Source organism: Podarcis filfolensis, assembly GCF_964270895.1.
Source record: "Podarcis filfolensis genome assembly, chromosome: 7".
Taxonomy (NCBI): domain Eukaryota; kingdom Metazoa; phylum Chordata; class Lepidosauria; order Squamata; family Lacertidae; genus Podarcis; species Podarcis filfolensis.
In genome coordinates, this window is record NC_139603.1 from 30,717,154 (window position 1) to 30,731,905 (window position 14,752).

At 43.3% G+C, this 14,752-nt stretch overlaps 2 protein-coding genes across 12 annotated transcripts in view; one reads left to right on the plus strand and one right to left on the minus strand.

The window, feature by feature from the left end:
* Window positions 1-14,752, plus strand: part of PHACTR1 (phosphatase and actin regulator 1) — a 246,338-nt gene that overhangs the window by 226,888 nt on the left and 4,698 nt on the right. For all 11 annotated transcript variants that reach the window (XM_083623888.1, XM_083623887.1, XM_083623891.1 and 8 more), the window contains 3 exons: window positions 2,033-2,088; window positions 3,577-3,638; window positions 13,019-13,159. In XM_083623888.1, the coding sequence (XP_083480014.1) occupies window positions 2,033-2,088; window positions 3,577-3,638; window positions 13,019-13,159 (259 nt within the window). The remainder of the gene's footprint in view (window positions 1-2,032; window positions 2,089-3,576; window positions 3,639-13,018; window positions 13,160-14,752) is intronic.
* LOC310767137 (TBC1 domain family member 7-like) overlaps window positions 1-14,752 on the minus strand; it is a 44,103-nt gene that overhangs the window by 4,481 nt on the left and 24,870 nt on the right. The window lies entirely within an intron of this gene.

Consider the following 14,752-nt stretch of genomic DNA (forward strand, 5'->3'; position numbering starts at 1 on the left):
AGTGTCCCCAATGGGGGAAATGCAACTGGACCACGCAGCATCTCTCCTATCAGGGGTGTTGGTAGGATGCCTTTCCTTCTGCCAGCCTGAAGGTAAGTTTCTTCACCTTCAGGCTGTGGAAGGTGCAGGTGGCACCTTATAGGACTGGGCAGAAGGCAGCCCTGCACACAAGTCTGTGTTCATCTCAATCCTGCTCTCAAGCATCTGACCAGAGGCTTTTGGTCAGCATTTGTGAGCACCCTTGATCAAATGCTTGAGGCATCCCCTAGTTTGAACTACAGGTGAGGGTCCCACTGGAACTGCTGTTTCCCTTATACAGTGAGAGGGGGAAGTATTTGATCCCTTGCTAAATGTGCCCGTTTGCCCTCTGACGAAGAAATGACCAGTCCATAATTTTAATGGTATGTTTATTGTAGCTGTGAGAGACAGAATAACAACAGGAAAACCCCCAGAAACCCCGAAGGATCATATACTTTTTTCCCTCACTGTATGTCTCTCTTCAGCCTTTAAAATACAAAAAAAAAAGAGGCTATGGAGCCAGCAAATGCAAAGGCAATATGGCCAAATTAATCCACTAGGAACAATCTGCTGGGACGTTCTCTTGCACATGCCCCATTGAGATGAATGGGAGCAGAGCAGGTAGTTCCATTCATATGGTTAGGACTTAGCACAGGAGAACTTCCTGCAGGTTTGTACCCTTGGAGATCAAGCTTTGCAGATAAATTATATAGATAAACTACAGATAAATTATATTTGAGTAATCATTACCAAAAAATTCTCCTGTGTTTCCACCTCCCTAAGTACATTCCATCAGTTAGCGAGAAAAGATAATTGAAAATTATCAAAGGGAAGATAAGATTTCTGTGAAGTTCTCATGGGTAGGGTGCAAGATTTTCATCATGCTTACTTCACTTTTAAGGTGGCAAGGGCTGCTTGTTAAGTATGCCTTTTCCATTCTATGAATTACTCACCGGTGGTCTGCACTCTGTAGCCTTCCCTGGTGCCATCGCTCCAGTTGAAGCCCAGGGGGTAACTTCTCCGAAGGGGATTTTTCAAATCGGGAAGCGAGGGCAGCTGGGGAGGCTGCAGAGTGCTAGAGCAATGTATACTGGAAAGTAACACACACACATCACCCTTGGCCACCTCGCAACAGTAAGGCAAGCTGAAACCCCCACACTTGCTGAGAAATTCTAAGGTGCCCTGAGAAGGAGGCAGAAAAATGGAAGCTTCTTTCTCAGGGGAAGAAAGCATTTGAAAACGTAGAGGACAGCTTTCAGCACAGCACTAATAACCATCTGTGGCCTTAGGGAGAATGAGTTACTTCAAGCCAGAGACAAAACTGCTATTGAATGTCGCAGCGAGTTGGGAACAACAGTGTTCGCAGCCACCTATGTTTTTCTTACATCCCTTTGCCCCCAGCTCCTCGGCTGCTCTTACGTCCTAGAATGCGCTTGCTTTGCAACTGCCCTTTACACCAAATGCTTGTGTTTGTTGTAGGCAAAATATACGCTGGCAGGAGAAAGTGTGTTTGACCACTGTTAATTCGTCATTAAGAAATTGCATAAAGGTTTTCAGAGGGAAAGTGAGGACTGAGGAGGCAAAGAAGAGCCATTATTGTTCTAACCATGCTTCGACGTCGTTTCTGGGCTGTTAGCCGCCTTTGTTTCACTGCCTCTTTGGACAAGCAGGCCACAGTTTGGAGGCTCACATAAGCGCAGAGAAGGAAGAGCACGGAGCGGAGCCTGTCCTGCTTGCAAGGGCAGGGAGGGAAGAAGATGACAAGCTGAGACACCTGCATCTTAGCTCTCAGCCAGTTAGCCTGAGGTGGAGATGGTAGAGGCATTCCTGATATAACACGGCAGGTTTGGTTTCCCCTTGGTCAGCAGGAGGAAGGAAACTACCAGGGCACATCATGCCAGGGCAAAGTCGTCTTCCCAGTTTCTGCATTAGGGGGGAAAGAGTAACTTGGGACCACACTGAATGTCTGAGGGCATGATATGGTCCAGAAACTGATCCTGAGCTTCTTCCACAGACGACTGAGCCAGAGGCCAACTGCTGAAGAATTGGAGCAGAGGAACATTCTCAAACGTGAGTAACTGCAAGCTTGTGAGGGGTGTGGGGAGATGGCGTACTCGGGTCTCTGAGCAAAGGGCCCCTTCAGCTCCACCCCTCTCTCTGCTAGAGACAAGCAGGCTTTCATTGCCCTTTTATTACTGTCCTCCTTCAAAGCAGATTTCCTGTGAAGCTATATTCACAACACTTATCTTGAACAGCTATCAGCATTTTCAGTTTGGTACTGAAACATCTTTGAGTCACAAGTAGTCAGCCAAGAAAGTCCAGGTTATGCTCTTGTTCTTTTGCAATACACTCCTGTGCATGTTTACTCAGAAGTAAGTTCCACTGATTTAAGCAGGATTTATTTCCAGGTAAAAGTGCATTGGGTTGCATCCCTACAGTGCATTGGATACCACCCTGTATGTCTAAGCTTGATGTAGTTAGCAACTGGGTTATAATGAGTAGGTTGTGCTTTTGGAAGCTAAGGATTTGTCGAGATACACATGATTTGAGTGGCCTCCTTACTATGCTCTGCATTCACCTCCTTTAGGTCAGATATACAAGTACATTAAAGGATTGCACTTAGGGAAAAACCACTCTTCCATTTTGTATATTAAGGACGTGCACAGTGTTAATTGGCTCTCCCTTTTGACAATTACAAAGCCTCCCCAAAGCAATTTTTCAATTTTTGTTCTTTTTTGGGGGGAAATACTGTTTAAAACAACAACAATGTGCTAAACAAACACTTAATCTGGTGACTTTGCCAGGCACATGTAAGGCATTCGAAAGGAAAGGTCTGTGTACGGAGAGATGTCTATCCAGGTACCTATTTTCCTGCTGTCGGTTAAAAAATAAATCAGCAAAATAGGCCCATTTACGTCTTTTCACTGGCTGCATCAGCTGTAACAGTTTGCAACCAATGATGTTTGTAACTGCATATAGTTGAAAGAATGTAATGATGGGTCCCATAGAGGATGCTGAGCTTTGAGACTTGCAAAGCTGGAGTTCATGGGATCAGATGCAAGCAAGTTGCATGGGTCGCTCATTGCCACAAACTCTCTTCTTATATGTGCAATGCTTCTGGGACTCATTCCAGAAGCTGTTTCATAAAAGCAAAAATTTTACATCAGACTGAACCCTGAGCTGCTTGCCTTATCACTGTGCTCTGCACTGAGGCTGGCAGTGGTATCGTTTCTCTCTTTCTCCCCACAGCTGATAGACCCTGAGGCACAGAGGTAATGGCTGAGAAAGCCCCTTGGCTCCCAGCCTAATAGCTGGCATGAACTGAGCCCAGTTAAAGGAATGAAATTCATGCCGGCACTTAGCCAGAGGAAAAAGGATTTGTATGTTTTGCAAGGTGTACAAAGGAAGGTGTTGGGAAAGAGGTAGCAGGAAGTTGACTGCTCCCAGGCATCCCTCAGAAGGGAAGGACCAAAATATCAATAACCCCATCCCAGTGCTTGCCAGATTTTTCATATTTCACGTGTACAACCAGTCTACAACACTGTAAATCTTTTCCAGCACGGAATGAGCAAGAGGAGCAGGAAGAAAAACGGGAGATAAAGAGAAGATTAACACGCAAGGTGAGAAGTTACTGCTACTTCCTTCCATTCTTGGGGGCCCTTAAAGCTTTTAACTGAATGTTTTAATTCCTTGCCATTTTTGTCTCTGTTTTGGGGTGTTTGGTTTTTTTTAAAAAGGCTGAGCATAGTTTGTATAAACTGCACTAGCTTCTTTAGAAAGAATGCTTAAACATTGTCTGTAGCTGAAAGCAGCTTGTCAGGGGCTCAACTAACTGCTTGGGGGCTCCAAAAATGTCAAGTGCTTAGCAGGTCACCTTGGTTTGCACCTCATGGTAAATGAAACAGGTAAGGCTTATTGAAAGTGTGTGGATGCGCTGTCTCCCAGAGAGGAACTTACACCGCCTTTGCTTTTTCCCAACCCTTTTAGCTCAGCATGGTGTGACAGCTAAACCAAGGTTTGGCTTTGCATACTGTCCAAACAGCTCATGATTAGCAAAAAGGTAGCTTAAGCATAAGTCTGAATTCAGATGACACACTCGGCCAAACCTTGGCCTAGCTGACCAGGAGGAAGCTGACCAGGAAGAAGCAAAGTTTCTCAGTGCACCGCTCATGCACTGGGGAAATTACTGGGGCACCGCTTTTCTGTAGTGAAAACAGGCTGGTGTTCCTGTAGGTTGGAGGGATATGAGGCAGACAGACATAGGACAGAATGGAAAGTGCAGCTTTTTTTAAAAAAAATGAACCAGATAAATATGGCCTTAATGTGTCAGAAACATTTCTCTTCCCCCAGGCCTTTGGAAAATGAAACGATCGATCACTTTTTAAACAGGGGTGTGTTGTTGTTGCTTGTTACCATGTTATTTATTTTTTGTGTTTTAATATAGTAAATGGCCTTGCGATCCTCACATGAACGTATAGTAGTAGTAGTAGTAGTAGTAGTAGTAGTATCAATATCAATAGGGTTTACTGCTCAATCCTATGGATGTTTACTCAGATGCAAGTTCCACTGAGTTCAGTGGGACTTACTCTCATATATAAGTGCACATAGGATTGCCACCTTAAGCTTAAAGTTGAACAATTTTAAGTGGAACTGTGAGCTGGTCGGTTTAGTCAGCGAGCCTATGCCTGACTGTAATCATCAGTTTTTTCGAGGTAGAAAATTGCAGGGTTTAGTCATACATACTGCATGCATCCATTACACATTATCATGTATGCATGATGGTGTAAGCTCACATGCAGCTATGCTTCTCCATTCAGTATATAGCAGTTCCTGTTTTTCAGTCTGTGTAAGAGATCACCCAAGACACATTTATCTATTTGTGCGTGAATCTTCATATGCTAAATTTATCTTCTCAAGATCAGACAGGCATCAAAAAGCAAGCGGCACAGAGAGTACTATTCCAGAAGAAAAAGGTGATTGTTATTCCTTTAGAGTAAAACCACACAAAAAGGAAATACTAGGCTGTGCAGAAGGAAATGCTTTGTGAAGGTTTAGAGTGTCGCTTTTTTCAAAAGCGCTCAGCGTTAGCCTAATTCTGTTCTTGTTGAATGCGACATCTCCCCAACGCCACTCGTGATACATTAAACTGAAGAATAGATGTTTAAGAATGAAAGCCTGGTTATTTGTCACATTTGAACCAGATGGGAATAAATCATTAGAGAACAGTGTAAGTTTTTTTGAGAGAATATTTATGTACTATTAGTAAAAGTTCGGAAAACCTTCTAATGCATGAAAATTACACGGTCAACACATATTTACCTGAACTCATGAAAAAAGGCCTTTACAAATCACTCTTTCTTGTAAGCTGATAGATTTAGTTGCAACTTTTAATTGCATTTATTTATTTCCTTTATTTCCTTTATTACATTTATATATACCACCTTTATCTTCCAAGGATCTCAGAGTGGTGTACGTAGTTCTCATTCTCCCCATTTCATCCTCACAACAATTCTGAGAGGTAGGTTAGGCTACGAAACAGTGACTGTCCCAAGATCACCCAGTAAGCTTCATGGCTGAGTGTGGGGTTCAAACCCTGGTCTCCCAGGTCATAGTCCAGCACTCTAACCATTGTGCCACCTATGCATTGAGAGGAGAGGGAGGGGAAGTTCCACTGCACAGCCACAAGTCTTTGCACTAATGGAACTACTTTCTTTGAATGCTGCCCTAAGCATCTTAGAATCCTGTTTAGGACTGTGGGAGTGCTTAACTTTGGCTTGACTGTGCACATTAACCTGCAGCCTCTGAAATCCAGAGCACATTTTCAGGATGGGTAAGGGCCATAGTTCAGTGATAGAGCATCTATTTTGCATGCAGAAGATCCCAGATTCAGCCCCCGGCATCACCAAGTAGGCTGGTGGAGAACCCTGTCTGAAATTGTGCAGAGCTGCTGCCCAGCAGTGTGGGCAGTAATGAGCTAGATGGGTCATTGGTTTGAGTCCATATAAGGTAGCTTATTGTCTTCCTATTTACATAACTTCATTACCCCAGCTGCATAAAGGCAATCTCTTTCTCTCTGTGCCTCTGTTTCATTTATAAAGCAAAACAATGCTAGCAAATGATTTGCAGGTCAGTCATTTTCTTCGTTGACCTCCTGTTGTCTCAGAGCAGCAGCAGAGTGTTAGAAATAATGGGATCTTGAGAGTGGTGTGACCAGCCAGAGGAGGAGGAGATTAGGTGAGAAAACAGAAGCTGCTGTTAATTTGGATAAATTGTGTTTCTCATCGAAAACAAAGAAACTTCAAGGGGCAGAATTCCCTGTGCCACTCCTGGCCCCCGTCTAAGACACACTCGGCCTTCACCACCATGTCTTAAAGCCAAATAGGCAGGAGGTTTTTGTGCTGCTACAGATTGGATTCTCTGCCTCTGGACACTGAATCCTGCAAGAAACAGGTGTGCTGATGCAACAAAGAGGGAAGGGGTAATGCGACAGGACATTATCAACACCTGAGTTGTTGTCATAGTAATAGCTGAAACACCAAGTAAATTCTCAGCATGTCAGACCACGTTTCATGCTTCTCGCAGACATTTTACACAGGATGTAATTTTATATTCCTGGACTGTGGCTTCACATGGTAGCCCCACCCATGTTTTGGAAACCAAGGGAATTCAGCTTTGTGAGATATTGGACTGGACTGGAAATTGGCTTAGTATCAACATTTGAAATGAACAGCTTTTATGTATTTAAGCCACAGCACAGGTGTGGATATTTGAGGGTATCTGTAGCCAGCTGATGACACAGACAGTGAGAGCTTGCATTGTGCCTAGTGGGCCTGGAAGGCAAACCGACTTGTCTTTAGCAAAGGCAGAGCATTGCTGCCTGCTCCCTGGATCAACAGGTCAAGGTGAATGTAGTTGAGAGGCACCCCAAGGCACAGTGAGTGGGCTGCATATATTCTGTGCAGTGTGTAGGAACCTGGTACATGCTATCTTATACTCTGGCACTATTGCCCAGAAGGTTGACCACCAATGAAGCATGCTACTTATAGTAGCATAGATAGCTCTGGTGAGATTTAGACAACTATTTTTTTGCGGAGGTGAGGATCCCATTGCAGTCGAGATGTTGCAGAACTACAGCTTCCATCATCCCTGACCATTGGCTATGCTGGCTGGAGCAGAGGGGAGTTCTGATCCAACAACACCTGGAAAGGTCCCCAACACTGATTTATCACATCATAACTGTTGTGCTATCTCGTTTGGTGAATCTGGCCATTTGGCCAACCAGTTGCCCTTGGGGTCCAGCTAAATGGAAAGCCAAGTACTATCACCACCTTCCTTCTCTGGACTTCTGTGGTGTTGTGGGAGCATAACACTCAGTTCTAGCCATACAGTTAGAACTGCCAAGTGAGGCTAATGAAACAGTGAGGGATTGTCTGAATATACCCAGTCTGCTTGCTTCACTGGAACAGTCAGAGCAGAACACTGGGAGCATCTCTTGAACACACTTTGTTAAAATGAGTGAGAGTTGTGCCAAGGAATGTTCTCCCGCACAGCTCCCTATTTCTGCCATAAAGCTTAGGCACCAGAAATCCCCAGTGGGTTGTGCTTATATACTGGTGTGAAATCAAAGTCAAGTTCAAGGGTGCTTTTTCATGATTGTCAAAGGCATCAACGAAGTCTGTTCCTTACATGGAAGCGCTGTGAAAGAGAGAAAATGTCCACTGTGTAAAAGCATCCAAGATCTTACTTGAGAGAGAATGCGTTTCATTGGTGTTTTTGCATGTGCTATAATATGGAAAAAATGGACAAATGCCGCTAGCTTTGGCAAGAGTGCAAGTGGCCTTTGCTGTTTGTGTCATGCACTGTTAATACCTGCATACAAGCTGCTGCTGCGATTCAGTTCTTGCCCATATTCCTTCTAACCGCTGCTCTAGATATCTTGGTCTTGGGCAGAATTCTGTGCCACACCCTACATTTGGAGTGGAATCAATGCTTCAAATATGCAGAGGGCCACAGGGCAGACTAATGCTCAGTGAAAATATTATGGTTTTAAGCCCCTAGTAGTAACTTGTACTTGCTCCAAGCCTTCAGCCCCTGCTTAGCTATATTCTGAAGGAACCATAGCTATTCCTTTCAAGCTTGCTTTTTATCTTGTTTATTTATTTATAGTTTATTTTATTTATTAAATTTCTATACCAACCTTCGAGGATCACAGGATGGTTTACAATATATAAAAAAACACATAAATGCACAACAATATAAAAAACCCAAAAATGTACAAAACAGTAACAAGCAAAAACAATTACTCCCACCCCAATTTAAAAGGCCATATAGATTGTTTAATTAGCCAAAGGCCTGGTTGTAGAGGAAAGTTTTTGCCTGATGCCTAAAGATATGTAACAAAGGTGTCAGGTGAGCCTCCCTGGGAGTACACAGGGAATTTTAGGGTCAGGTTCAGCTTGAGCTGTGCCACAGTCTATATATAGGACATCTTCACTCCCAATCACGTTCTAAAGCATTAACCCAAAATATCAGAAGCTTCCTATATGGATGGGCGATGAAACCTCAGTCAGGCAAAGGACAGGATGAGGAAGATAACTGGATAGAACCCAAGCTCATTTCCTTACAAAGCAGATTAAGCATTTCCTCCTTTCTGTTCAAAGGCTTCATTCCGTTAGCGTTTTCCCAACCATCACAAGACACGTTAATTGCTTTAAAATCACAGTTATAATTATTCATGACAAGGGACTCTTGCTTTCTTAAGACTTGTTCACCTAGCTGAGTTTCCTCTGGAGCAGGGACTAAGCAATACCCACAGGTCATATCCCTCCCACTAAAGATCGCTCCCTGGAGCAATCAGTCACGTGCCCAGGCTGGGGGGAAACCCTTAATAGGTCAGATATAATCCCGCAGGCCCTAAAGTTGCCCATCTCAGCTCCAGAGAGTCTGATCAGTGTGAAAGTTCCTGCTGTCCTGTACTCAAGCATCACTTTTCTCTTATTCCCTGAAAACACAGAATGTGCTGATGACAGTAGAAAGTGACTTCACTATTCAGTCTAAATCATTGTTTTAAGTCTATATTTAGCTTACAAGCTCTTCTTTTTTGATCCCTTGTCGTCACAAAAATATAAATAAGAACATTATGTTTTTCAAAGGCACGCTACATTTGAATAACATCCAGAATCTGTGACAAACAGCCCAAAGCTTTGAACTGGGTGATAACGCTGCCACTTCATCCTTAATTTATGCTGTGGTGGGGAAACATCACATGAGCAGAGAGGGTGGAACTCCACATTTACTTTTGAGTGCACAAGCTTTTAATCCATCTTTGATATTCCCAGTGTCAGGTTTCAGGGGACTTGTTGCTTATTTGGTTTAGGACTGCATGTAAAATAAATAAATCATTGTGGAGTTATTATGGCGGTGGCGGCGGCAGCAGCAAAGATAAAAATGTCCTCTTTGTAGTTCAGTGATGTTTGCAACTCAGATTTAGCTGTCACTGTGTAATGGGGAAGCACAAGATCACATGCACTTAGGCCACATAGAATGAGGCTACTGTTTTGTAGATGAAAAAAAATAAATCTGCCAGCCTTGCACAGGGATGTTGCCAGCCATCTTTTCTTGGTTTATGGCAGAGTTGGGAACCTCAGAAGCAGGAGGCCAAGTGTGTCCCTCCAAGCCTGTCTTCTTGGCCCTCAAGACTCTCATTATACCACAACCCCTTGTATTTTTGCCTGGCTGGAATATATCCTTGAACTCCAGAAATCTGGCTGGAGAATAAAGCCAGAGGTGTGTGCAAACCAGCCCTATTTCACATTGCTAACATTTACATGTATTGCTCCGCCCACCTTTGACTTTGGCTCCACCCACTACATGTGTCCCTCAGATTTCCCAGATGGGAATGCAGTCCTCTGAAAAAGGTTCCGTGCACCCGGTCTCTGGTGAGATGCTTTCAACTGTTAGGATTCAAGCTCAAAGGAATGGGTAGGGAAACAGAGATTCCAGGCAGGCCTAGATGCATTGTTCAAAAAAACGCAACAAAGGTATTTTTGGTGACCTATGCACTGAAGGATGAGAAATACAAGCTATAGTCCCTGGTTGTATTTATAACCTGCTTGGGGGCTTTCACTCTATTAGAGTTGAATTATTACTCTGCTCTAGGCAGCACATGTCTGAAAGAGGCATGGCTTCATAAGCGCTTCGTAATGCTTAGACAGGAAAAATGTTTTCCACCCAAGAGGCCTGTTGCATGCAGAATTTTGTGTGCAGCCGACAGTGAAATGAATTTTCTGCATGTGCATTGTGACACAGCATTAGCTAAAAGGACTTGGGCTCTATCCAACCCAGCACGACTGGAGTTCCACTCACACAACTCTAGCTTTCCTTTCCTCTCCTTCCCCCTTCAGCTCCCTGCATGGCCTCAGGATCTCCCGCAGAGGGTCCAATGCTCTAGAGCAGATTTTGAAGAGGGGGGGGAGAGGGAGCTGCAGGGGGGAGGGGAGGAAGGGGAAGCGACTGGAATTGTGTTCACCTTAATACAACCCTAGATCTCTGAAAAATACTACAGGGGTTACAGAAAATAGGGGTTTGTGTAACCCCTGTAGCAACCACTTTTGCTGAATCACTGTGTAATGGTTCTAGGGGTTGCTCGTGCGTAAGTTGCCGCCACTCCTGGCTAGGTTACCTGGTTGAACCCTTTCTGTCTGGACAGCCTCTAGCTTCGTGGCTGTCTCAGTCGCTGGCAGAATCCGTCAGTGGGCGTTTATTGAACTTCTTCCAGCAAAGAAGTTCTTTGACGCCAAGTCTCCTCCTACTCTCCCTGCGCAGAAGTCTTCTGCGCAGGGCGGGTGTGGGCAGCGGAGTACCCGTACTCTCTCCGCTGGTCTCCGGCGAGGAGTCCTGGAGCCCCCTCGCCGATTCCCCCTTCTGCCCCCCTTCTCCACTGGTGTTATGCTGATTTCCTTCCCCAGCAGATGGGCTGCCTCTCTCCCTACTGGGACCCTCTCCGGCATCCCTCTGGAGCCTTCCCTCCGCCTCTAGCTCCGATGGCAGTTCCCTGACACACTGGGACCAATTTTGCTGATGTCCTTAAGCTTCCAGCCACTTTCCCAGTTAATAGAGTTTTAGTAGAAGTGGCGTGATATTCTTTATAGTCGCCACATCCCAGTCCAAAAAACAGATTTAAGATTAGGTTATCAACTGCTGCACCAGTATCAGATGATAAAGCATGAGGCCATTGTTGGATTGACATTACAAGGTCCTACTGGGTAGAGTGGCCATGCTCCTATGAGTAGCATGGAGTTGGTAAACCTTTCCCCAAGTCCCCAAAGTGAATTCAGCTATTTCATTTCAGGTTTCTCGCCTCTTCTATAGGCTGGGGAAAGGATTCTATTTTAGACATCTCCACTGGCATGGCCATGAAAGGAAAGCCCTTAATTCACCCATGTTATTGAACGTAAATTAAATTAAATGTAAAGTCAGTCTAGGTAGTTGTAAGAGATAAGGCCTAGTATCAACAGGACCTTAAGATCTAAGATCAAATTTAGGGTTACAGCATTCTTCCAGAATTGTGATTAGGGTAGCTCCTGACAAATGGAACAAAAATGCTGCTCTTATCTATGGTTCCAAAGATGAAACTGATTGGACATAATTTAAGAGAGGCATTTGTGTAACATACTGATCTCAACAGGTTGCCCCAATCCTTGGAAAAATCCCTGTAATTCTGCTTGCTTTATTAAAAGTTCAGTGCATTCAAGGGGAATATAAGTCCTTTTCAGCCATACTCTGCTCTTGGGTAAATGCCTATCACCAACTATTAAATATACGGACTTAACAGTATGACAGAAGTATGACAGATTTGTGAAGACCTCTCTGAGCACCGTTGTCCTACTTTTTTTGACATCCCTGCATTAGAAATAATTGTTTTGGTACAATGAAGATTGTTGCATGCCAAACGCTCTTTCAGTTGGTAGGCCACCAGCAGCATATCTGACTATTGCCCCATATACTCCTCCTCAATAATTCTGAGTAACACTGTTAAGTCACTGTTAAGGGTGGTTATATGTAGGAAACACGACACCTCCAGTTGCTTGTGTCAGGTCACAGGATACAGTCTTTTTTAGATGCCGTGCCTTTGATCAGGCCATTTGTAATTGTACTTCTTGTTCAGAAACAACACATCAGTAATGGGTGAAGTGAAGTATTTAATCAGTTTGGATGCATGTTCCAACTGCTTCAAAGCACCCTGAGGAACAGGGCATCAGTTTGACATGGAGCTGTGAGCATATTTGCAGAGTCCTTGCTCAAATATATATTGGCATCACTTCACCAATTGATTGTCACTTTGGGGTCTCATTGCACCAGTTAGCCTCTCCAACAGTATGACATACAGAAGAGGCAGCAGCTACGCTTCTCAGTCAACTTTTCAGAACAATGTGGAACTGTAAGCTTTATATATTTTAATATTTACGAACAACCTCCTTGCCAAAATGTATGAAAACTGTGTGCTAACCATGAAATCAAATAAATGCAGTCATAAACAGCAAGCAAGGAAAGCAGTGTTAATTGCCTCCATGTGTCCCTACAGTCTGACAGATCAGGTAAGTTTTCTCTAGTTTTTGAAAAGTGGGCATTGCACATCCATGATGCCACCACCAAGAAGGCACTTTAACAAGGTGCCCTGTCTTGGACTCCCTCAACGTTTGATGGAGTTATGAAGAATCAGTGGTGGGTGTGAAATTAAGAAATCATGCATTCAGTCCGGTATTCAGAAATAATAGGCAGCCTTTTAGTACAAGAGATGTCTCTTGGTGGCCTCACATCTAATGTTAAGATGGCAGAAACAGCGGTTAAAAACCAGCCACTGGACACAGATGAGGAACTGGAAAATAAAGCAGCATTTCTTTTAACTTCCCCTCTCCCCTTCCCTTTGGTCAGCGCAAGAAATCAGCATATCGCTTTGGGGAAGAATGACATTTTGGAACCCTTCTCTTTTTCCCTACAGCTAAGTCAAAGGCCTACAGTAGAAGAGCTGCGCGAAAGGAAAATTCTCATCCGCTTTAGTGATTATGTGGAAGTGGCAGATGCTCAGGACTACGACAGGCGGGCGGACAAGCCATGGACACGGCTCACAGCTGCTGACAAGGTACGTAGCTTAGGGGAAGCCTTGGACTTGAGCATAGGTCTAATGCAGGGGTAGCTAACGTAGGACTGTAACTTTCATCAGCCCCAACCAGCACAGTCCATAGTCACTGATGAGGGGAGCTGCAGCCCAGCACCCTCTGCAGTGCTCCACAATGTCCTTGCATAAGTCTGTTTCATCCCATTTGTTAATTAATCTATGGTTCTTCAGTGCACAGAAATTCATATTTAAATATGCATTTTTGAACATCTTTTCTCCCAAAGAACTAATGCTTAAGTGTGTTTTTATCTTGATGTGCACATTTTTATAAGCTGTTGAGCCAAAAATTGCATCGGAAAATTTGGGGAAGTTCAAAAACCAAAGGATGACTGTGGTCGGATCTGCACAATAGTCCAGGAGGGGCAGTTCAGGTCAGCTCATACAAGGAATTTGCAAAAGAATTGCTTCTTAAAACATGCCTGTTTGATGGAGCCACAACTGGATTTTGTGTGCTTTTCCTGCCAAGTCTCTTTAATTTTCCCATCACAAACATTAGCTTACACTTGCTTAAATTTGCATTAATTCCAATAAAATCTGTGGGACATTTACACCATCACCAAACCTGGCATGAGGGAAATCAAGCCTGTAATTATTTGAGAAATACTTTGTTGACAACACTTGCATGCATTTTTTTGCTGAGCAATTCCACCAGAGGAATAGATTTTGCAAGCTGTTTCTGTACAGCATACCACAGAACTGAGATAAGAAATTATTCTGTGTTTACTTACCGTGGCACTCAGGCTTGCCACATATTCAGCCATGGAATGACAATGCATATATATATATATATATATATATATATATATATATATATATATGAAGATATTTATTAAGATTTTCCATTTTATACAAACCAAGAAAAAAAAGGGAAAAAATTAAAAAGAAAAAATATTAAAAACACATAAATTTCATATCTTATTTTTCAATAACATATTTCCCTGACCTCCTCATACCTCCCCTTCTTGTATTCCAGTTCAAATTGTTCATCCAGCAAATCCTTATCTCATAGCATTACAGCTAAAAGCCTTATTTTCTATCCATCTTCTTAAATTATTGTAACTTATACTTTTACTTATATACAAAAAAAGAACTATTTTTTCATATTCTTTTGTACCATTACAGCTGATAACCCCTTAATTTCAATCCAACATCACTCATCTATAAGGTCTGTGTTTCTTAAGGTGATAAGCTTAGGCAGCCTGTGTTTTGTCAATCTCAATCCCAGTGGTCTCTTTAATGTCTGGTTTAATGTACCAAGTATCTTGAGTTACAAAAAGAGGCCTTCTTACAAACACACCACCTATGTTACATAGTTTTAAAATCTCCCAAAACTGTTTGACTGGAGACAGTAGAATAAAAGGTATTTTTCCATGGAAAATGTTACCCCTTTCAAACCACACCCAGCTCTCTTAAAAACCGCAGTCTTTCACCAGCCTTGGTTAGATCTGATTTAGATCTGGCCTCTCAGGACACAGGCTAGCTTATCAAGCCCCCATTGATTCTGTGTGGATTTCTGCCATCACAGAACCTACAGCGAAAAATAAGCAGCACAGGAGA